The sequence below is a fragment of the Cebidichthys violaceus genome, unplaced genomic scaffold, assembly GCF_023349555.1.
Source record: "Cebidichthys violaceus isolate CVI_PGR_0920_01 unplaced genomic scaffold, fCebVio1.0.p SCAF_17, whole genome shotgun sequence".
Taxonomy (NCBI): domain Eukaryota; kingdom Metazoa; phylum Chordata; class Actinopteri; order Perciformes; family Stichaeidae; genus Cebidichthys; species Cebidichthys violaceus.
Genome location: NW_027176340.1, coordinates 4,933,569 through 4,959,434, shown reverse-complemented (window position 1 = coordinate 4,959,434; position 25,866 = coordinate 4,933,569). Strand labels below are relative to the sequence as shown.

At 40.2% G+C, this 25,866-nt stretch overlaps 4 protein-coding genes across 4 annotated transcripts; 3 read left to right on the top strand and 1 right to left on the bottom strand.

Moving 5' to 3' along the window:
• The first annotated feature begins 2,825 nt into the window (after positions 1-2,825).
• LOC137874087 (uncharacterized) lies at positions 2,826-4,935 on the top strand. Its single transcript, XM_068712719.1, has 2 exons — positions 2,826-4,448; positions 4,829-4,935. Exons 1-2 carry the CDS (start codon positions 2,828-2,830, stop codon positions 4,933-4,935), a joined length of 1,728 nt encoding a protein of 575 aa, XP_068568820.1. The 5' UTR covers positions 2,826-2,827.
• Positions 4,936-5,068: 133 nt separating this feature from the next.
• Positions 5,069-9,237, top strand: LOC137874086 (mucin-2-like). The gene is made up of 2 exons (XM_068712718.1): positions 5,069-8,683; positions 9,115-9,237. Exons 1-2 carry the CDS (start codon positions 5,117-5,119, stop codon positions 9,235-9,237), a joined length of 3,690 nt encoding a protein of 1,229 aa, XP_068568819.1. The 5' UTR covers positions 5,069-5,116.
• A 159-nt stretch (positions 9,238-9,396) lies between these two features.
• Positions 9,397-14,796, top strand: LOC137873844 (uncharacterized). The gene is made up of 9 exons (XM_068712280.1): positions 9,397-12,398; positions 12,616-12,743; positions 12,987-13,051; positions 13,154-13,356; positions 13,488-13,653; positions 13,771-13,929; positions 14,049-14,119; positions 14,213-14,274; positions 14,409-14,796. Exons 1-9 carry the CDS (start codon positions 9,443-9,445, stop codon positions 14,448-14,450), a joined length of 3,852 nt encoding a protein of 1,283 aa, XP_068568381.1. The 5' UTR covers positions 9,397-9,442; the 3' UTR covers positions 14,451-14,796.
• Positions 14,797-20,171: 5,375 nt separating this feature from the next.
• On the bottom strand, positions 20,172-25,303 carry errfi1a (ERBB receptor feedback inhibitor 1a). The gene is made up of 4 exons (XM_068712279.1): positions 25,156-25,303; positions 22,392-22,597; positions 22,106-22,194; positions 20,172-21,838 (listed from the first exon to the last, which is right to left on the bottom strand). The coding sequence occupies exons 2-4, from the start codon at positions 22,541-22,543 to the stop codon at positions 20,694-20,696; spliced, it is 1,386 nt and encodes a 461-aa protein (XP_068568380.1). The 5' UTR covers positions 22,544-22,597; positions 25,156-25,303; the 3' UTR covers positions 20,172-20,693.
• Between the last annotated feature and the right edge of the window lie 563 nt (positions 25,304-25,866).

The window sequence follows — 25,866 nt, the reverse complement described above, 5'->3', positions numbered from 1 at the left end:
AGCCTATGCCAACATATTTATTATCTGGCTTTGTTGAAACTGTCTATTGAGCTCTGCTGCGCATAATGATTGTTGAATCATTATGCAGTTAATCAAGTTTTTACTGTTTCATAAGAAACAGCCTAATGCCATTTTTTCCTCATTAGAGTGAATATTTATGGACCATACTCGGTTACCTTCGGTAATGCTGTAAGCTCTAACTTGTATTGAAGACCACTAAAATAAACCACCGACACTATGACCGACATCTATCTATCTATCTATCTATCTATCTATCTATCTATCTATCTATCTATCTATCTATCTATCTATCTATCTATCTATCTATCTATCTAACAACCTTAAGCAGCACATGTCTTCATCATCAATGGGTCATATTGTAGAAATAAGTTTGCAGACAGCACTATGTGCATGTTATCTATTGTTAATGCAACGAAAGCCAACACTGTGTATTTATATCTGTACTTTATTCTTTCCGCTCTGTTCACAAAAAGCTCTCAAATGAGCTCGGTGGACAGGTTCATTTAATTAAGTACTACAAACAGTTTATCCTTAAATGCTTGTATATTGAACAGGTCCATATGTCAAACCACAAGTATGGCTCACATCAATCAGGTAATTATTAAAAGACTAATGTGAGTCAAGACACACTCGACAACACTAGGTGACATTTGAAAGTCCTGCAGAAACAAACAAAACTTAAAATAGTGATTCATTTCTTTTAAGGACTGTGGTGTAAAGGTCAGTTTGATTCTTTAACATGTTGGAGTACCAAGCATTCCCAAATACAACCCTAACTATAAAGCAGCAGGGTATTGCTGAACAATTTTGTCATAAGTCAATACATCTGATTGTTTTTTATAGAATTTTAAAAATAGGTCCCAAATTCTTTTGGCTCTATTTTGAAATTATTGCATTATTATTATTATTATTATTATTATTATTATTATTTGACATAGTGAGAAGGAAGTAATCTGTTTCTTTGCCTAGGGAGGGCACTGCATCAGTAACAACCTCAGTTTAAAAGTTGATCATTGATAACACAGAGTAGATCTGATAATGATAGAAAAAAAACTATATGGCATACGACTACCAACAGGATCAGACTTAAGTGACAATCTGCAGACGTTTATAAAGGGAGATTAAGTCTAGTGCAAGACTGAAAATTCCATTACTGCTTCATTATACTGTATACATGTTTATGGAGTGAAAGACATTGCAGCAGTTGAAATAATTCAACTTTACATCTTTTGGATGATTATTTGAATGGCCGGGAAAATGATAAAGTGGATTAATTTGGGATCCTGTAATTGGAGGAGGCGTTCTCTTATAATCCTTACTTTTGTGGTCATTGTGCTCATGGCATTTTGTGTGTTCTTAACGCAAAAAAGAGGTAAGTCTGTGATTTCTCTTATTCTTTGCATAACCAGGTGAGCCTATATACCTATCAATTTACTGAAGATGTATTTTGAATATACTATATTTCACACTGATATCATGTGACAGTATGTATGTATCGTGCCATGACATTTTGACAATGATTCATTTTAGTCCTACAATAAATGCAGAAAGTGCAAACTCTGTCCATGCGGTTAACATGCACACTAAGCATCACACACAATACTTTGTACTCAATATTTGAGTTTTTTGGAACATTAATGTTCACAAAAAATGGGACTGAATTTAATGATTAATTTAGTAGTTTTTTATATTTAAAAGTCACTTGGAGTAATGTTTTGTGGGTGCAGTTTAGGTAGCTTATTCACAAACCTATATAACATCAAAATCACCATTTCTATTACTTGATTTATATCTATATGTTTTTATTTACGTTTTCAGTACATTTTTAATAACTATGCATCATCTCAGGATTGGACTTTTTTTTTCATAGCCTAAATTCCATAAAAGCAATAGAGTGCACACAAGAGGGAAATAACGGATAGTGACTGTAGATTTACTGGCATATTCAGTTAATAATTGAAGAAACAGAATAGTGTAAAAATACAAACATTACACTCAGCCTTTCGATATTTGCACGAGATAATGACAATTTAAACCTATTCAATGTTGGAGGAAGTGATATCCATTTTATAAGACCTTAGTGAGTCTCATATTAAAGTATAGAAGCCAGCCTCTGTACTACTGAAGAAAACGATGCTAACAACTCAAGAAGATATGATTTGACAAAAAAAATAGAAATTGTTCCAAATAATCATTGTTGAAACAATGTAAAGACAGAATAAAGTGTTGAATTAATTTTAACTTAAGTTTTGACTGAACTTTAATGGTTGTGCCAGATACTGTGATGTGCAATGAGAAATACATTCATCATGCACAAATATTGTCTCGCTTAACAGATGATCAAAATGCAAAACAAGACAAAACGGACGAAACATGGAAGAAATCACAGAAAGCGGATAACCATGAAGGAAAAAATCTGTCAAACATGAACATGTCACAGGTCTTGCAAAACAGACCATATAATAACAAAACAGACCAACAATATATGACTCATTCACTAGAATCACAGCAAAGTATAATTAACGCAAACTCAACTGTGACTGCCACAAAATCAATGACTCATGATTCTCAAAAAATGGCCATATCTCGAACAACAAAACAAGTTACAGCAAAAAAAGGTGCACCATCACTGAGCGCAATGGAGCAACAATATACAACCAGTACAACTGTGTTGCAGACAGGGACAACAGACTCAACAGTGTCAACATCAACACTCACCTCAAATGGAAGAAGCAGCACTACCAACACTGATCATTCCACAACAACAATCAATCAAACCACAAGTACAGAGGTATCAGCAAGTTCAATGTCTACATCCCCCCTACTGACTACCTACCTCACTCAAACCTCAACTGAACAAAAACCTGAAACAACACCAGCAGGTACCAGCACAACTCTGCACCCATTGACTAGCCTAGGAACATCTACAACAATGGTGCTTTCATCGAGGGAGACACAAAATACAACCAGTACAACTGTGAGGCCAACGGAAAAAACAGGTTCAACAGAGTCATCATCAACACTCACCTCAGATGGAAGAAGCAGCACTACCAACACTGATCATTCCACAACAACAATCAATCCCACCACAAATACAGAGGTATCAGCAAGTTCAATGTCTGCATCCCCCCAACTGACTACTGACTTCACTCAAACATCAACTGAACAAAAACCTGAAACAACAACAGCAGGTACCAGCACAACTCGGCACCCATTGACTAGCCCAGGAACATCTACAACAATGATGCCTTCATCCACGGAAACACAATATACAACCGGTACGACTGTGAGGCCAACGGAAAAAACAGGTTCAACAGAGTCATCATCAACACTCACCTCAGATGGAGGAAGCAGCACTACGGACACTGATCATTCCACAACAACAACCAATCCCACCACAGATACAGAGGTATCAGCAAGGTCAATGTCTACATCACCTTTTCTGACTACTGACTTCACTCAAACATCAACTGAACAAAAACCTGAAACAACACCAGCAGGTACCAGCACAACTCGGACCCCACTGACTATCCCCGGAAAATCTACAACAATGGTGCCTTCATCGACGGAGACACAATATACAACCAGTACGACTGTGAGGCAAACGGGAAAAACAGATTCAACAGAACCAACATCAACACTCACCTCGACTGGAAGAAGCAGCACTACCAACACTGATCATTCCACAACAACAATCAATCCCACCACAAATACAGAGGTATCAGCAAGTTCAATGTCTGCATCCCCCCTACTGACTACTGACTTCACTCAAATATCAACTGAACAAAAACCTGAAACAACACCAGCAGGTACCAGCACAACTCGGCACCCATTGACTAGCCCAGGAACATCTACAACAATGGTGCCTTCATCGATTGAGACACAATATACAACCAGTATGACTGTGAGGCCAACAGGGAAAACAGATTCAACAGTGTCAACCTCTATACTCACCTCAAATGGTGGAAGCAGCACTACGGACACTGATCATTCCACAACAACAATCAATCCCACCACAGATACAGAGGTATCAGCAAGGTCAATGTCTACATCCCCCCTACTGACTACTGACTTCACTCAAACATCAACTGAACAAAAACCTGAAACAACACCAGCAGGTACCAGCACAACTCGGCACCCATTGACTAGCCTAGGAATATCTACAACAATGGTGCCTTCATCGACGGAGACACAATATACAACCGGTACGACTGTGAGGCCAACAGGGAAAACAGGTTCAACAGTGTCACCCTCTATACTTACCTCAAATGGAGGAAGAAGCACTACGGACACTGATCATTCCACAACAACAATCAATCACACCGCAAAAACAGAGGTGTCAATAAGTTCAAAGTCTACATCCCCCCTACTGACTAGTGACTTCACTCAAACATCAACTGAACAAAAACCTGAAACAACACCAGCAGGTACCAGCACAACTCGGCACCCATTGACTAGCCCAGGAACATCTACAACAATGATGCCTTCATCCACGGAAACACAATATACAACCGGTACGACTGTGAGGCCAACAGAAAAAACAGGTTCAACAGTGTCAACATCAACACTCACCTCAGATGGAGGAAGCAGCACTACGGACACTGATCATTCCACAACAACAACCAATCCCACCACAGATACAGAGGTATCAGCAAGGTCAATGTCTACATCACCTTTTCTGACTACTGACTTCACTCAAACATCAACTGAACAAAAACCTGAAACAACACCAGCAGGTACCAGCACAACTCGGCACCCATTGACTAGCCTAGAAATATCTACAACAATGGTGCCTTCATCGATTGAGACACAATATACAACCGGTATGACTGTGAGGCCAACAGGGAAAACAGATTCAACAGTGTCAACCTCTATACTCACCTCAAATGGTGGAAGCAGCACTACGGACACTGATCATTCCACAACAACAATCAATCCCACCACAGATACAGAGGTATCAGCAAGGTCAATGTCTACATCCCCCCTACTGACTACTGACTTCACTCAAACATCAACTGAACAAAAACCTGAAACAACAACAGCAGGTTCCAGCACAACTCGGCACCCTTTGACTAGCCTAGGAATATCTACAACAATGGTGCCTTCATCGATTGAGACACAATATACAACCAGTATGACTGTGAGGCCAACAGGGAAAACAGATTCAACAGTGTCAACCTCTATACTCACCTCAAATGGTGGAAGCAACACTACGGACAATGATCATTCCACAACAACAATCAATCCCACCACAAATACAGAGGTATCAGCAAGTTCAATGTCTACATCCCCCCAACTGACTACTGACTTCACTCAAACATCAACTGAACAAAAACCTGAAACAACACCAGCAGGTACCAGCACAACTCGGCACCCATTGACTAGCCCAGGAACATCTACAACAATGATGCCTTCATCCACGGAAACACAATATACAACCGGTACGACTGTGAGGCCAACGGAAAAAACAGGTTCAACAGAGTCATCATCAACACTCACTTCAGATAGAGGAAGCAGCACTACGGACACTGATCATTCCACAACAACAACCAATCCCACCACAGATACAGAGGTATCAGCAAGGTCAATGTCTACATCACCTTTTCTGACTACTAACTTCACTCAAACATCAACTGAACAAAAACCTGAAACAACACCAATAGGTACCAGCACAACTCGGACCCCACTGACTATCCCCGGAAAATCTACAACAATGGTGCCTTCATCGACGGAGACACAATATACAACCAGTACGACTGTGAGGCAAACGAGAAAAACAGATTCAACAGAGTCAACATCAACACTCACCTCAACTGGAAGAAGCAGCACTACCAACACTGATCATTCCACAACAACAATCAATCCCACCACAAATACAGAGGTATCAGCAAGTTCAATGTCTGCTTCCCCCCTACTGACTACTGACTTCACTCAAATATCAACTGAACAAAAACCTGAAACAACACCAGCAGGTACCAGCACAACTCGGCACCCATTGACTAGCCCAGGAACATCTACAACAATGGTGCCTTCATCGATTGAGACACAATATACAACCGGTATGACTGTGAGGCCAACAAGGAAAACAGATTCAACAGTGTCAATCTCTATACTCACCTCAAATGGTGGAAGCAGCACTACGGACACTGATCATTCCACAACAACAATCAATCCCACCACAGATACAGAGGTATCAGCAAGGTCAATGTCTACATCCCCCCAACTGACTACTGACTTCACTCAAACATCAACTGAACAAAAACCTGAAACAACACCAGCAGGTACCAGCACAACTCGGCATCCATTGACTAGCCTAGGAATATCTACAACAATGGTGCCTTCATCGACGGAGACACAATATACAACCGGTACGACTGTGAGGCCAACAGGGAAAACAGGTTCAACAGTGTCACCCTCTATACTTACCTCAAATCGAGGAAGAAGCACTACGGACACTGATCATTCCACAACAACAATCAATCACACCGCAAAAACAGAGGTGTCAATAAATTCAAAGTCTACATCCCCCCTACTGACTAGTGACTTCACTCAAACATCAACTGAACAAAAACCTGAAACAACACCAGCAGGTACCAGCACAACTCGGCACGCATTGACTAGCCCAGGAACATCTACAACAATGATGCCTTCATCCACGGAAACACAATATACAACCGGTATGACTGTGAGGCCAACAGAAAAAACAGGTTCAACAGAGTCAACATCAACACTCACCTCAGATAGAGGAAGCAGCACTACGGACACTGATCATTCCACAACAACAACCAATCCCACCACAGATACAGAGGTATCAGCAAGGTCAATGTCTACATCACCTTTTCTGACTACTGACTTCACTCAAACATCAACTGAACAAAAACCTGAAACAACACCAGCAGGTACCAGCACAACTCGGCACCCATTGACTAGCCTCGGAATATCTACAACAATGGTGCCTTCATCGATTGAGACACAATATACAACCGGTATGACTGTGAGGCCAACAGGGAAAACAGATTCAACAGTGTCAACCTCTATACTCACCTCAAATGGTGGAAGCAGCACTACGGACACTGATCATTCCACAACAACAATCAATCCCACCACAGATACAGAGGTATCAGCAAGGTCAATGTCTACATCCTCCCTACTGACTACTGACTTCACTCAAACATCAACTGAACAAAAACCTGAAACAACAACAGCAGGTACCAGCACAACTCGGCACCCATTGACTAGCCCAGGAACATCTACAACAATGGTGCCTTCATCGACGGAGACACAATATACAACCGGTACGACTGTGAGGCCAACAGGGAAAACAGATTCAACAGTGTCAACCTCTATACTCACCTCAAATGGAGGAAGAAGCACTACGGACACTGATCATTCCACAACAACAATCAATCCCACCACAGATACAGAGGTATCAGCAAGGTCAATGTCTACATCCCCCCTACTGACTACTGACTTCACTCAAACATCAACTGAACAAAAACCTGAAACAACACCAGCAGGTACCAGCACAACTCGGCACCCATTGACTAGCCTAGGAATATCTACAACAATGGTGCCTTCATCGATTGAGACACAATATACAACCAGTACAACTGTGAGGCCTACGGGAATAACAGGTTCAACAGAGTCAACATCAACACTCACCTCAACTGGAAGAAGCAGCACTACGGACACTGATCATTCCACAACAACAACCAATCCCACCACAGATACAGAGGTGTCAGCAAGGTCAATGTCTACATCACCTTTTCTGACTACTGACTTCACTCAAACATCAACTGAACAAAAACCTGAAACAACACCAATAGGTACCAGCACAACTCTGACCCCACTGACTATCCCCGGAAGATCTACAACAACGGTGCCTTTTTCGACGGAGACACAATATACAACCAGTACGACTGTGAGGCAAACGGGAAAAACAGATTCAACAGAGCCAACATCAACACTCACCTCAACTGGAAGAAGCAGCACTACGGACACTGATCATTCCACAACAACAACCAATCCCACCACAAATACAGAGGTGTCAGCAAGGTCAATGTCTACATCACCCTTTCTGACTACTGACTTCACTCAAACATCAACTGAACAAAAACCTGAAACAACAACAGCAGGTTCCAGCACAACTCGGCACCCATTGACTAGCCTCGGAATATCTACAACAATGGTGCCTTCATCGATTGATACACAATATACAACCAGTATGACTGTGAGGCCAACAGGGAAAACAGATTCAACAGTGTCAACCTCTATACTCACCTCAAATGGTGGAAGCAGCACTACGGACAATGATCATTCCACAACAACAATCAATCCCACCACAAATACAGAGGTATCAGCAAGTTCAATGTCTACATCCCCCCAACTGACTACTGACTTCACTCAAACATCAACTGAACAAAAACCTGAAACAACACCAGCAGGTACCAGCACAACTCGGCACCCATTGACTAGCCTAGGAATATCTACAACAATGGTGCCTTCATCGATTGAGACACAATATACAACCAGTACAACTGTGAGGCCTACGGGAATAACAGGTTCAACAGAGTCAACATCAACACTCACCTCAAATGGTGGAAGCAGCACTACGGACACTGATCATTCCACAACAACAATCAATCCCACCACAGATACAGAGGTATCAGCAAGGTCAATGTCTACATCCCCCCTACTGACTACTGACTTCACTCAAACATCAACTGAACAAAAACCTGAAACAACAACAGCAGGTTCCAGCACAACTCGGCACCCTTTGACTAGCCTAGGAATATCTACAACAATGGTGCCTTCATCGATTGAGACACAATATACAACCAGTATGACTGTGAGGCCAACAGGGAAAACAGATTCAACAGTGTCAACCTCTATACTCACCTCAAATGGTGGAAGCAACACTACGGACAATGATCATTCCACAACAACAATCAATCCCACCACAAATACAGAGGTATCAGCAAGTTCAATGTCTACATCCCCCCAACTGACTACTGACTTCACTCAAACATCAACTGAACAAAAACCTGAAACAACACCAGCAGGTACCAGCACAACTCGGCACCCATTGACTAGCCCAGGAACATCTACAACAATGATGCCTTCATCCACGGAAACACAATATACAACCGGTACGACTGTGAGGCCAACGGAAAAAACAGGTTCAACAGAGTCATCATCAACACTCACTTCAGATAGAGGAAGCAGCACTACGGACACTGATCATTCCACAACAACAACCAATCCCACCACAGATACAGAGGTATCAGCAAGGTCAATGTCTACATCACCTTTTCTGACTACTAACTTCACTCAAACATCAACTGAACAAAAACCTGAAACAACAACAGCAGGTACCAGCACAACTCGGCACCCATTGACTAGCCCAGGAACATCTACAACAATGGTGCCTTCATCGATTGAGACACAATATACAACCAGTACAACTGTGAGGCCTACGGGAATAACAGGTTCAACAGAGTCAACATCAACACTCACCTCAACTGGAAGAAGCAGCACTACGGACACTGATCATTCCACAACAACAACCAATCCCACCACAGATACAGAGGTGTCAGCAAGGTCAATGTCTACATCACCTTTTCTGACTACTGACTTCACTCAAACATCAACTGAACAAAAACCTGAAACAACACCAATAGGTACCAGCACAACTCTGACCCCACTGACTATCCCCGGAAGATCTACAACAACGGTGCCTTTATCGACGGAGACACAATATACAACCAGTACGACTGTGAGGCAAACGGGAAAAACAGATTCAACAGAGCCAACATCAACACTCACCTCAACTGGAAGAAGCAGCACTACGGACACTGATCATTCCACAACAACAACCAATCCCACCACAAATACAGAGGTGTCAGCAAGGTCAATGTCTACATCACCCTTTCTGACTACTGACTTCACTCAAACATCAACTGAACAAAAACCTGAAACAACAACAGCAGGTTCCAGCACAACTCGGCACCCATTGACTAGCCTCGGAATATCTACAACAATGGTGCCTTCATCGATTGATACACAATATACAACCAGTATGACTGTGAGGCCAACAGGGAAAACAGATTCAACAGTGTCAACCTCTATACTCACCTCAAATGGTGGAAGCAGCACTACGGACAATGATCATTCCACAACAACAATCAATCCCACCACAAATACAGAGGTATCAGCAAGTTCAATGTCTACATCCCCCCAACTGACTACTGACTTCACTCAAACATCAACTGAACAAAAACCTGAAACAACACCAGCAGGTACCAGCACAACTCGGCACCCATTGACTAGCCCAGGAACATCTACAACAATGATGCCTTCATCCACGGAAACACAATATACAACCGGTACGACTGTGAGGCCAACGGAAAAAACAGGTTCAACAGAGTCGTCATCAACACTCACCTCAGATGGAGGAAGCAGCACTACGGATACTGATCATTCCACAACAACAACCAATCCCACCACAGATACAGAGGTATCAGCAAGGTCAATGTCTACATCACCTTTTCTGACTACTGACTTCACTCAAACATCAACTGAACAAAAACCTGAAACAACACCAATAGGTACCAGCACAACTCGGACCCCACTGACTATCCCAGGAAGATCTACAACAACGTTGCCTTCATCGACGGAGACACAATATACAACCAGTACGACTGTGAGGCAAACGGGAAAAACAGATTCAACAGAGTCAACATCAACACTCACCTCAACTGGAAGAAGCAGCACTACCAACACTGATCATTCCACAACAACAATCAATCCCACCACAAATACAGAGGTATCAGCAAGTTCAATGTCTGCATCCCCCCTACTGACTACTGACTTCACTCAAATATCAACTGAACAAAAACCTGAAACAACACCAGCAGGTACCAGCACAACTCGGCATCCATTGACTAGCCCAGGAACATCTACAACAATGGTGCCTTCATCGACGGAGACACAATATACAACCGGTACGACTGTGAGGCCAACAGGGAAAACAGATTCAACAGTGTCAACCTCTATACTCACCTCAACTGGAAGAAGAAGCACTACGGACACTGATCATTCCACAACAACAACCAATCCCACCACAGATACAGAGGTGTCAGCAAGGTCAATGTCTACATCACCCCTACTGACTACTGACTTCACTCAAACATCAACTGAACAAAAACCTGAAACAACAACAGCAGGTTCCAGCACAACTCGGCACCCATTGACTAGCCTAGGAATATCTACAACAATGGTGCCTTCATCGATTGAGACACAATATACAACCGGTATGACTGTGAGGCCAACAGGGAAAACAGATTCAACAGTGTCAACCTCTATACTCACCTCAAATGGTGGAAGCAGCACTACGGACACTGATCATTCCACAACAATAATCAATCCCACCACAGATACAGAGGTATCAGCAAGGTCAATGTCTACATCCCCCCTACTGACTACTGACTTCACTCAAACATCAACTGAACAAAAACCTGAAACAACACCAGCAGGTACCAGCACAACTCGGCACCCATTGACTAGCCTAGGAATATCTACAACAATGGTGCCTTCATCGACGGAGACACAATATACAACCGGTACGACTGTGAGGCCAACAGGGAAAACAGGTTCAACAGTGTCACCCTCTATACTTACCTCAAATCGAGGAAGAAGCACTACGGACACTGATCATTCCACAACAACAATCAATCACACCGCAAAAACAGAGGTATCAATAAGTTCAAAGTCTACATCACCTTTTCTGACTACTGACTTCACTCAAACATCAACTGAACAAAAACCTGAAACAACAACAGCAGGTTCCAGCACAACTCGGCACCCATTGACTAGCCTAGGAATATCTACAACAATGGTGCCTTCATCGATTGAGACACAATATACAACCAGTACAACTGTGAGGCCTACGGGAATAACAGGTTCAACAGAGTCAACATCAACACTCACCTCAAATGGAAAAAGCAGCACTACGGACACTGACCATTCTACAACAACAACCAATTCCACAACAATTACAGAGGTATCAATAAGTTCAACGTCTACAGCCCCCCTACTGACTCCTGACTTCACTCAAAAATCAACAGAACAAGAACCTGAAACAACACCATTAGGTACCAGCACAACTCGGCACCCATTGACTAGCCCAGGATCATCTACAACAATGGTGCCTTCATCGTCAGAGCAACAATTTACAACTCCTCAGTGTGAGGACTGTCACTGTATCAGGGGTACCTGTAAATTCAACCAGACACTTGGAAGATGTCACTGCCACTGTCAAGCGTCTTTCTTCGGAGACATATGTTCTTTTGCAATTAATGGCATCCCTGCAAGTGTCGGTGAGTTTAATCATAGTTAATTATTGTTCTTTAAACCATTCTATAGATTTCAAAAAATAATGAATACAGCTAAATTATAGGATTTCAGGAGTATTGTCAACATTAAATGTGTCTGATACTGGCATTGGTATTTCTTACCACAGTTTTGTAAAATGTTATTGGAACATCTATTATGATTTTGCAATGTCAATTTTATTGGTGTCATCATCTTTTGCAGATACCGGAGCATTACCAACTCGAATAGCAAATCTCACTTTGAAAATCATCGACATACATTTTTTGCAGGCTTTTAATAATCTAAACTCACCTCAATCATTTGAATTCATCACAACATTAGAGCGTGAGGTATATATTTTTTTTAATTTTGGTTGCATGACTTCATGATATTAGTCTTCTGTATTTATTAGTATTTAATAATTTGTTATACCTTATTACTTATTTACTAGACATTGCAGTAACTGATACTGTATAAAGCTATTTTGTTTGTCATTTATGTTTTGCTCTATGCTGTTTATTTTTCTGTTAATGATCACAGAATTCTATATATTGTTGTTACCGTGCTATAATGACATCTGTCTTGTGTTGCAGCTTGAAGCCTTATGCAAAGAAGCAGATCTACAAACCTTTAAAAAAGTACAAGTCATCAAATTAACGTAAGTTTTCCATAATTTTTACTTATACAATTATTTTAATGACTCTTTAATCAAGCACAAGCTGTTTTCTTTTGGTAATATCTTTCTATTTTTCTGCTGTAGACAAGGATGTGTTGTTGCAGAGAGCGTGGTGGAGTACATCTATCCAAACAATGAAACTCAAATCCAGTTTGTCAACACTCAGCTTGATGGTGTGTTGAGAAATATCTTGAAAAACACAAGTAATCTCAATAAGATTTCTCAGGCCTTTAACAATTCAGGTGTGCAGTTAAATGGTCTCACTTTTCAGACACCTGAGATTACAAGTAAGTGTAACTTTTGACTTATTTCTGCTTTGCACAGTCACTGTTTCATTATTTAATGCATGCCATTATTTCTATATTTACATTATGATACTTGTACAAATTGATAAATATATATATTTTTTATCAATCAGATATCACAGATCTGGAGCATTATGTAAACTGCTCACAGTTTGCTAATTATACTGCTGACATTGTAAATGGTCAATGGCAGTGTGCTGGACCTTGCAAAACAAACCCTGACTACTGTCATCAACATGGAGAATGTCACAATGACATTCAGAAAGGGCCAACCTGTAGGTAAGCAAAAAGCTCTGTGTTCATCTTATCTAATAGCAACATTTAAATATGTCTTTCATTTTGGCTCATAATGTTAATCTTATTAATATAATTCACTCGTGTGACCCTTCAATCCAGGTGCTACAAGTCTAGCTTTGAGCAGTTTTATGGCCCACAGTGTGACCTCTTCCGTTGGGGTCCAGGTTTCTACGGTGCACTGTTTGGATCATTGGCAGTAGCGCTCTTGATTATCATTGTCATTGCTGTCATCGTCAAAAAGAAACATATGGGCATTTGGTGAGTTATGATGCCTAAAATGCATCTTCCTTTAAAGTAATATGCAAATTAAGTTATCTGTAATTGTAAAGTTACAAACATTGCCATGTGAAACTAATGAAACTGTCTCTCTATATTAGGAAAATAGACAACTCCTATAACAGAAGACTGTCTGCTTTTGAGGAAGATTTCTTTGACTTCTCTGTTACAGGTAATTTCTAAGATTATTTTATTACTGATTTTTGGGGATTTTTTTTAATTACACCGATTTCACAGTGTCAATAACATCAATTATTTTCCCCAGGAGATCACAACTTGGGATTTGCAGCCTCTTCCACATCAATCAATTTTGACAACCAAATGCAGGTATTGTTGTATAGCTTGTGTACTGTTCTAAATCCCATACAGTACATATGGAAATCTTCTGACGTACAAGGAAAGATAAATGATTGTAGTTGAAATGTTGATATTAAAATGTGATCATTCTTGTGTCTTTCCAGGTCACAACAAAACGTCCAGAGGTTTGGAACATCAACCCATGAAGGAAACTTTCTGTTTTAATTACAATAGCTTTCCATGCTTACGGATCAGTATAAGCAAACAACTTTATATTTAACATGATATTCTATACTAGTGATTTGTTGTTGTGATATTTATGACTGTATTTGAATTAATTGTAGTTTACTGTTGCCTCTTGTGCCCATATAAAAATTAACATATCACTTTAGACTCCAGTTAATTCACACCACACTACATCAAATTGTTTTTGCCAGGATTTGTTTTAGTGTTTTAAATGTTGATTTGTTGTCAATGAGCAATACTGCCGTGAAGTATTGAGAAACAAAAGGTAAAAATGTAACATTTAATAAATATTTAATCTTTCTGAAAGTTGTTGTTGGGGTTGTTTCAGCACTATTGTCTTCAGTAAAATGCTGTTACATCACCAGTACATTTTTGACCTGGTGGTTTTTGCTGCAAGCATTGTACGCCTACATTTACGAAGAATGCACAAAATTGAAAATGTGTAGAAATTGCAATTAGGACCAGGAGTAACCTCGTTAGAGTAAAATCATATTTGAATAATTTCAAATTAGCTTAGATGAATGTAATTCTCATCAGTGTTGACATGAAGTTTGGAGCAAATTGATTTTGAGATCTCAGTGTTTTTGGTGTTATGCAAAATAATGCAATGGGCTGCCAACTTGCTGCTTCTCATACTTTATGAAATATCTGCAGTATGCACTTGCCATAGCAGTTAGTTAATATTTAGCATTCAAATACATGGGTCAGAAAGAATTACAAACATCTGTCCAATTTTTTGCAATCCAATACAGTGGCCATACCAAATTCTACTTCAACTGTCAGTCAAAGAGGTTTATGTTTGCTTGTTGGCATCCCTCAAAGTCAGTACTATATCCTGTCACTAGATGGCATACACACATTCATTTTAATGATGTTTTGCCTTTGCGATACACAGATTTTTCAGATTATCTGGCTGTATGTTTTTTTGTTTGTTTTGGAAAGTGGGATGGTAATCAGAATACCCAGAGGAAAAGCTACCATAGAATTCAATGTCTCTTGAAAATATGACAAATTGCTCTTGCTATAACTAAAGTATATATAACAGACATGAGTGAGCACAACAAGTAATATTTCAAGAATAGCACCTTGGATTCACTATCAATATTTTATTTATAATATACGGGTCAGCTTTCCCACCTCAGATTCTCATTTTTTTGTTAGACATTATCCTGTGACACTGCCACAAAAGCCTGCTGTTAGCTACTCCTTTCACTCACAGTGAAGAGCAGAAATGGGCATCATTTTAAGAGAAAAGACTTTCTAAAAGTAACATATAGTTGCAGATGTTTTATAGATGGATTAGAAATGCCATGTAGTTTGAATTGTCTTAAACATGGAAGATTGTGTTGTTGAGTATTTCAGAAGAAAAATATAAATTTAACCTCATGCAGAATAAGCTATTTTGATCATTAAAGGTTTTTAATGGTTATCAATTGTAAATTTGCCTCCATATAGTCCTGATTTACAATACATTACTATTGGAGACATAGGTTGCATTTAATAATAAAGATTTTACTTTTTTTTGTGGTGTGTATATAACAATAGTTGATTGATACTCAATTTACATTTTTGGCCTATATGCATCACCTCAACTAATTCAAGTCACTGAATTTGACCTCTTGGTTATGTTTGTGATGTTGGTGCCTTTTGGAGAATGTTTCATAAAATAACAGTATATCTGTAATGTCTTTGTTTCGCCGAAACGTGTGTAAACCCTGGAATATCCCTGGTGCATAGTGGTGCTAGCGCTTTTGCTATTTCCTGCTACCAACACTAATAAGAAGTCATTGCAAAAGTTGAGGATAGTATAGCATTAAATCTTATAATTTTTTCTGTGATCAAAAGTTGTACTCCAGGGCATGTCAACACTGCTTATGGCTACTCCAACGTCTTTGGGTCATTTTAAGTTGATTCTTACCGTCTGTACTTGATTATTTGCACTCTGCCTTACTTGAGCATCCAACTGCCTCCTCAGCCTTTTATGTAAAAACCTGGTCTATGTCTCTATCTGGTGGATGAATAGTGGTACTGTTTTATAATAAAAGCGTTGATCGTCAATACGTGCATGAGGTCAAATAGACCAATGTGTTATGGTTTTCTTTGAATGGCAACGTTTATATAACGTGTAGAGATCTGATTGATTGTTTTCCTAAATCAAAGCCAAAAAACTGCTGGATTTAGATTGAATTAATACCTACAGGGACATGTAACGTGTTTTACCTGGAAACGTTTCAAATCTCACCCACTCTAAAAGTGTACATTTTTGTCCATCTTCATTTAAATATACCCAGTAACATATGCTGATGCTGACACCTGCAGACATCTCGCAAGTGTTACCTTTATTATGATACCAATAGACCTTGCAGTTGCAAAGATATACTGGGGCCTGAGCCAGAGGCCACCCAACATACCTCTTTGTTTATGGCAGAATTTTATGTCATTTTCTTTGCCTGCTCAAATTTTGATTGTATATCTGTATCTACTTCTACAGCAGTGCATACATGTGTTAAGAGCCAGTCACAGAAAACCTGCATGCTCTCTTCCACTCACACAACTGCATACTAATCAGCAGAGGACATAATGAGGCAGTAATCATAATTACTGTCATAATTTTTATCATAAAAAAATGTGTTGCACTTAATCCATCAGCAGTGCCATTCAATGACTTCTATTTAATTAACTGAAAATATTGTAAAAAATAGATGTAGTTGAGCCGCTACAAGTGTAAGTTAAGTCCCATATGCTCGATCCCTGAATTGAACCCATGTAAGGGTCAAAATTCAATGGTATATTTAAGTAAAAGATTCAAGTTGTGTTGACTAAAGCAAGCTCAGCCAGGAAATAAAAAATGTTTAAGAAGACAGAATCAGCCATAGAAACAGTTTGAGGGACAAAGTGACTTAAAAAGAATTGTAATGATCCCTTGTACCTTTTTTTGCCATGTTCGATAAAAAAGTAATGAAAATGGTGAAAGTGGAGCCTAAACATGTCTGAGCTCTGAACTAGAGCACAACAATCCCTTTTAGTGCCACTGCAGTGCAATAATGGGTTTTACTCAGAAGCTAATCACAAACCACATATTGATTAATTCGTTCAAAATGAGCAGCCTGTCTTTCATTGCTATGGTCACTAGCCATGCTGTTGACCAGCAGCTCACCTAAAAGTGAACCAGGTGAAAGGTTTGGCCTGGATAGTTCAAACTACCGCCTTTTGTTCGATTAAGACGATAGCGCTAAATCAATTGCTATCAAAACAAAACCACAAACCTACAGAAATGGTCACTGCCCTGCTGAGAGGTTATGGTGGACATTGTAATTGCAGCTTATTTAGTCATTACTTGACCTCGCATGCTCTATGTCTTTCACTGTGGTTTGGGCTCCATGCCTAACCGCATGGACTCGAGTCAAGAGTAAAACATTTGCAACATTGTTAAGTGCTTAGGAAACCTGTGGGCGCAAAGCTGGCTGCCACAGAGCATCTAAGCAGTCATGCAGGAGGAGACCGTGTTATAACCAGGAAGAGGAAGGCAATACACTGTTCACCTGTCAGTCGACCATTGTAAGTCACTCTTCTTTCTCTGGATAGAGGCCAGTCACAATAAGGCACAGCATGAGGGTGTGTGGGTGATAAAACAGGCCAAACAGCTGAGTTGAGAGTTTAGGCTTGACAGATTCAAGAAACAGAATGAAGCAGGCTTATAAATAAGTCATTTTATTTTGCTTTCTTTTTAAAGAATATACGCATCAACTATTCATAACAAATGGAATTGTTAAATACTGTACACAGCATACTGTACTCTCCCAGTGCATGTCTTCACCACAGCAGAGAAGTTATTCCATGATAAACTAGTCTTCATTCAGTTTTATTATTTCTAATAAGACATATGAATACCTTAAGATTAAATAGTATCAGTGTATGATGTAAACATTTTTTCAGACATTTAAGTCAAAAGCAACATTGTGTTGGCAAGGTTTTGTGAGCAGACGGGAGAGAGAAAGTATATTTCAATGACCGTTTGACCTTAGCAGTGATCAGTTTCCCAAACTGAACACCGTGTTCGATACCAAGGGTTACTTCAATACCTGTGCTACATTTACTATATCATTCTGATGCTTCTTGAACAATCTACAACAATAAAAATCATATATTTTCTAGGCTGCCAGCAGCCAAAGTCTCTCAGACCACACCCACTGCAATCATGTAAGGCAGGAATGCATGAGCAGAACAGGAAAGTCTGTGTCAGGTAGGTAAACCCTGCATTGTCTTTGTAATGCACGTCTGTATTAACAGGTTAGCCTAACATCTCTGTGATCTAAGATCCGCGTGATCTAAAATCTCTATTTAAGGATATCCGGTTAGAATTGCCTTTGTGTTACTCTTTAAGTGAAGTGTACTTGAATTAGGTCAGGTAACATACAGAGTTAGGAGTTACCTCATGTTTTGTAGATTATAATTTTAAATGTTTTCTATATTAATGGGGAGTATGTGAAATATAGGATTATATCAAAAGGGAGGTAGTACTTGAGGCAAATTAGTTCGAAGCAATTGCTCACAGCTTGACCAAAAAAAAAAAAAAAAAAAATGAATAAGCTCCTCCAACTGTTTGATGGAATTGCAGTGAGAATCGCATTCACTTAATGTTCAACAGGCCAATTTCTGTGCAACAAAACAGACCTGGACACTGAAAGAAAGCAATCACTTTTTAGAGGGCTGTACTCAAAAGCAGGTGCTGCAAATAAGCAGAGCACAGTAACAAGTATGGTTGATAGTTTCTACCAATCGTAGAAAGTCATTTGTAGAAAGTCTCACCGGAACACTTTTCCAACTGATGCTCACATGCACGTATGCACAAACACGTCCACGCACATACACATATATATATATATATATATATATACATACACATATATATATATACATTATATATATATATATATATATATATATATATATATATATAATGTATATATATATATATATATATATATATATATATATATATATATATATATATACATTATATATATATATATATATAATGTATATATATATATATATATATATATATATATATATATATAATGTATATATATATATATATATATATAATATATATATATATATATATATATATATATATACATTATATATATATATATATATATATATATATATATATATATATAATATATATATATATATATATATATATATATATATATATATATATATATATATAATGTATATATATATATATATATATATATATATATATATATAATGTATATATATATATATATATATATATATATATATATAATGTATATATATATATATATATATATATATATATATATATATATATATATATATATATATATATATATATATATATATATATATATATATATATATATATATATATATATATATATATATATATACACACACACACACACACACACACACTCTCATCAACAGACAACTACACCACATAAGCTGCACTAGACATTCCAATGGAAACACGCGTAGCTACCAGTAATGTACCCACCTCTGAGTACAAAATGTACCATGTGGGAAACATTAATTTACACAGATATAGTGGCCTGAGTAAGACTGAAACTTCATCAAGGCAGGGAAACCACATCAGTGTTGATGTACAATAGCAAACAGAAAAGAGATTTGTGTGCTAATATCCTTCATTTTGTTAAAACTTAATTGGCCTTGTATTGAGACTTCATATATTAAGTGATTCATGGTTACATTACTGACCTTTTGTCCCTTACAAAAGCAGCGTCAATGCATCTCACAAAACATCCTCAACCTTCAAACACAGAAAAACACTGAAGCACATGAGGTTCAAGGCCCGCTTGTGCCCTCTGACTGTACCACGACATCAGCAAAAAACGCACAGTCATAAAAAAAAAAATATCAAAAGTAAGCTCTACAATGTGGAATTTTCCCACAATCTATAGTCAGAGATACAGTTTTTACATCAAGTATCTCAGCCGTGATAGCTACTTAACATTACCAGTAACTGAATACAGTGCACACATACCCTGTGTGTTCAGAATACATAGGGGGTTAAAAAAAAAAAAGTAAAAGCAGCAGTTTGAGGGTTTGTTAGCGTCCAGTTTCACCATTTTTTCAAGTGGCTTTTGCTCATCTACAGTAGAGTCCTCTGCTACTTCCACTTAAACTTTTCAAACTAAATCCACATGTGCTTTCCTCCTGGTGTGACAGTCCCAGTCCGAGTCTGATACATCTGTATTGCGAGCTGCAGGGCTTTCCATGACCCGAAGAAATCTCTCCACACAAGGTGAGTCCACGAAAGCAGGCCGCTGAGGCAGGAGATAGTAATGTGTGGTGCTGGCCTTCTTGCCGTTCTCCATATCGGGGAGGATGCAGGGGGAGCCCTCACTGTTCTGTCTCTGTAAACCACGACAGCTTACGTATTTAGGATCCGGTGCAAAGCTTTGAGTTGGCGGCATCACCCCATTAATGTATGTTGGGAGGCTCTTGGGGCTCGGGGTGCGGGAGCTGCTTCTAGACAAAGGTTCCCTTGGTGGCACCTTGGGTGGTTTGTCCTCGTCGCTGTAAGCCCCAGACGAGACCTCTGCTGACCAGCGGCGGTAGTCTCCTGTCTTGATTGTTCGTGGAGGAATAGGGGGTGGCACCTCGGGCTTATCCATACTTTGGGTGTGGCGTTTGTGGCACGTGAGGCGCAGCAGCGAGGGCTTGTTAAAGGACCCAGCTGGGCCAGATTGCGAGCGTCGCAGTCTCCTCTGAGCTTTGTCCTGCTGTCTCTGATAGACCGCTGGCTCCGGTGGTTCCTGTCGCTGCAGCTCATACTGTTCCCGCACTTCCTGTGGAGGATGTGCTTGCTGCTGCTGCTGCTGCTGCTGCTGCTGCTGCTGCTGCTGCTTGGGCTGCCTCTGGCTCTGCGGTCCTAATGGGCCGTCGTAGTAAGCATAGTTAATCTGCCCACAGTCCCTGAAGCTCCTTCGACTGGGGACTCCATATCGAAAGGGAGACGATTTAGAACACTGATCTGACACCAGGCAGCGGCTGTCGTCCGAACTTGTGAAAAATTCAACCTCTTTGTCCATAGCCTGCTCAGGGGACATGTCCGTTTGTGGAGGGATGGGGGGCAGAGGCTTGGAGCATCTGCCTGGCGTCTGTGGTGGACTGCTGCACTCGTACACCGAGAGCCTCTGGAATGAGGGGACCACCTGGTCGTCATCAGCAGGACTTGGGGTGGATGGTTCGGCACTGCCGAACAAGGAGAGATGGGAGGGCCGGGATTTCTTTGGGGGTAATCTCTGTGAACTGGGACTGTGTTTCTGTCCTGTCAAGAGAGGAAAAGGAACATTACATTAATGACACAGTATCAACTTCTAAAGGTTGGTTAACGACAATCTCAATTTACTACTTCAACATGAACTACTAGCTTTCTCTGCATTTCTGGAAAACTACTTACTGTATGCAAGGCAGGAATGCATGAGCAGAATCTAGTATGTATGTAGCAGATGATTCAAAGCAACAGGACATCCAAAGCAGCATGTGTGTATTTCAGAAGAACCTGCAATGTGCAGGTGACAGATCATGCACTTACTTTCATAATTTAGAGACGGTGGAGGTGGCCCTTTATGATGAGCACGAGAGCTGTGGTCCGAGTGTGCAGTGTTCATACTGAAGTAGAAGCTGTTCAAAAAAGAAGAAAAAGAAATGAGTACCAGTTTAAATAAAAAAAAGGACCTAACCTATCATCCTTATTTACAATAAACCTCAGACTGACCTGAATCATAAAAGTGCAGCACGTCATGCAGATTTTCAACAAAACATCCGTGTCTAAGAATGTTCCCCTAAGGGCCTGTTAGTCTTGGCACCTGAACACTCACTTGTCCAGCTCATGGTGATAGCTCCAGGAGGGTTTGGATCCAGCCATGCTGTGACAGTAGCTGCCCCTCAGGAAGGGATTTTCTATGGGAAAAGAAATCTCCTGGGCAGTCAGGCCCACTGTGGACATGCTCCAGGCACACTCGGGTCGCATCAAAGTCAGGAAACACTCAGATCACCCGGCTGGCTGCCCCTGCTTCTGGTGTACCTGCAACACAGCCAAGATACAGCCATGAATGACGGTGAAAGGGGGGGGTGAACGCAAAAGCAGATGAAGAGAAACAGAACATGGGCTAGCACATTGAAAAATACTCTTTGTAAGCAGAGTCCACATCCTCTACTGAAGCTAAAGAAGAAATACAGTCCTGATAAATGACCGAAATCTACCACTTTCTGCTGCCCACCAAACCAAATATTTAGTCATGGCCTTGTGCTTTGTTTCCCTCTAAGCAGACTAGACTACAATCTTCTGTGACAGAGGAATGATTAATAAAGCTCACTTTGGCAAGATAATAGGACTCTTATGTCACAACACACCAATAGGACAGAGCACTCGGTCGTTCATAACTTTGTGGTCAGAGTATTGTACAAAATAACGAAGGAGGATCTTGACGTAAGAATGTCGGTATAATGCGCAAATTGTTATTTTGTTTGTTCTTCAAGTCTATTTTATTCATATAACTGGCCTAAAGTAGATACAAGTTAAGATAGTTGAGTGACAATAATTGGTGCCTTAGATTGATAAACAAATACAATTGTTCACCAGGTCACTGAATGATCTTTACATTTCAAATATAGTGCTATATTCAACGAGCCTAAATTTCAACAATACTCAATCTGTGTGAACCGATTAACCAACTTCCAGACTTCTATTTGTACAGACTGTTCCACCTCTTAATACGTTTACAGTTTATTTTAAACTTGACTGTGCCGTGCTCCATTGCTGCAATCTCGCTTGTCCTGAACAGCAGAGGAAAGGGCTCCTCCAGTTACCAGAGATATACCTGATGTTGCAAGAACTCCTCAAGTCAAATGACCTGAATGTTCGAGTCATGTCAAGTATGTGTCAGGGCTGAGTAAACAATGTGTACAATATTCAGGGGGGGGAGGACCTGGCAGGATTTGATATTGATATTTCTGGGGTCAGCAGTATATTGTATGTAAAATCTGAACTAATACTTTTACCTCGCACTGGATTAACCTGTTCAGTATGTCACAATCCCTGGAGACATGAGTTTAGAAGGTGTTATATCAAAGTATGCAGAGCTTTTACATTTTCAAGCAAGTGTATCACGGGCTGTGGGCGTCTTTGTTTGTCTTTGACTTCAGCACCCTATCAGAAGTCCTATTTTTCAGAATGCAGCATAACAGGTGCATCCGTCAGCCTGGTGGTCATCTCTTCTGGAGACCACAAATGAGGTGCGTGCACACCCAGAGACACGCTGTCCTGCTTATAATGTTGAAGTGATGACTGAGAAGAACACGGCCCCCTCCTTTCTAGTCTCCTATGAGCCATATTTACGTGCTGCACTGACAGCTGGTGAGAAACAAAGCTCTAAAACAACAGGAAGTCCGGGGCACCAACATGAGCCAAACTGCCCACCAAGGCATGCAATCCCTATGCCCAGGGTCGTCGATTCGGTTCGGCGGGGACGGGAAGCAACATGATCCCCTTTAACGAACCCCGGGGGCTTGTGCTTCCTCTTGCAACAGGTGCAAAGACAGTTCATCCTGGCAGTTAACCACAGGAGAATTTACAGGCAACGGGATTTAACAAATGACGTGTCATGCAGAGCATTAACCCTCTTAAGCAGGGAATTTACTTTCAGTCACTTAATTCAGATCATTTTGGCCAGAGAATGTGGGTCTTTATATGGTCAAGTCTGGCCTTTCTGTTTATACAATAGGTGGACAGGCTCAATGTGAGTGTGAAGATAACATAGGGCCCATGGGTGCTGGAAAGGACGAGGTCTAATGGGGTTAGCAGTGACATCAGGAGATAGCTTGCCTTTGATTCAGGATTGCAGTAGTCACACAGACCTTGAAACAAAGAGTTCACACCCCGCTCATGACACCCCTGCAGCGGTTTCCGAGCAACCATACCCGCTCTACCTGTGCGGCAAGCAAACAGCGCGCACACCCCCTCACTTTACCGGATTGAGATAATAATGGTTAAAAGCCCTCTAGCAGGCAGGTGACTCACACCACAAGTCAGCTATCTGGCAAGGACAGGTAATGATGACACAGAATGGTTTGTTATTTCCCTTTTAGTGTAAGCGGATTTTAAAATAAATAGATATTGTAGACTACATACAAAACACAAAGAGTCATAGGTTTGCAATCGACTTAAAGTTATGTAAGGGATCAAACATTTTATATCCATCATAAAAGACAGACACGGTCTTTTTATATATATATATATATATATATATATATATATATATATATATTATATATATATATATATATATATATATATATATATATATATATATATATATATAAAGACCGTGTCTTACTGTTTTACTTTTTAAATCCTCGAAATGTCGGCTCAAAGACAAGTCGCTCCTCTGAATGGCTTAGAAAGAAAACATACACATAAACCAACAAATGTATACAAAATACACACGAATAAGCTCAACCTCAATGTTGCATCAATCAGAGGTGTCTGTCGCGCTGGCACCAACATACAAAACAATAGACAGACACGGGCTCCTACTTACAGCAGCCAAACACCAGACATTTCAAACCTCGTTCTGAACTCACCTAAATAACTTCGCAGATTTCCTCCGCCTACTCGCTCCTAGACTCCTCTTTGGTGAAAAATAGCTCCTCCGTGTCTTTGGTTTGTTTGATTCTGTGATCGTCTGATTGATTCACAGCACGCCAGCGAATAGGTGGCGCTCCGGCTACACTGTGACACTTTTAGATAAGTCTTGTATTGTAGTGAGCGGTGTCTTATAAACTCTACCACACGAGAGACGCACTGGCTCCGCCCGGAACACTTGCCCTTAAAGGCGCAGACTTCATTTTCACCACGTCTCTTCTGCAGCGTACGTGCGACAGTACAGGCTGAGTGTATATGGGACATATACGCAGGTCTAATTTAAGCATTACGTTAACTTGATGTGATCAAAGTCTGCCTTTAACCTTAGAGGACGGAGCATGTGTGAACACAAGGATGCAGTCAGCTGATAAAGCGCTCCAGTGGAGGACATGCAGGATACAGTAAACACCTCAACAATGAGACTGTTAGACATGCAGCTGCTCTGCGAATTGGCTACAGCTCAATGGGGATTGGTTGATGCAGTGGAGTGATGTTTATTCATAATTGTATACTCTGCTTTGCAGCAGTATAAAGTGATAATTATAAGGTGCCACATCATCCTGGTAGTTTAGCCTTTAAAAAACTGTTTTATGTCTTGACCTATAGCACTTCAAATGTGTCTCCTGTGTGGTTTAATAAACAGCAAGCAT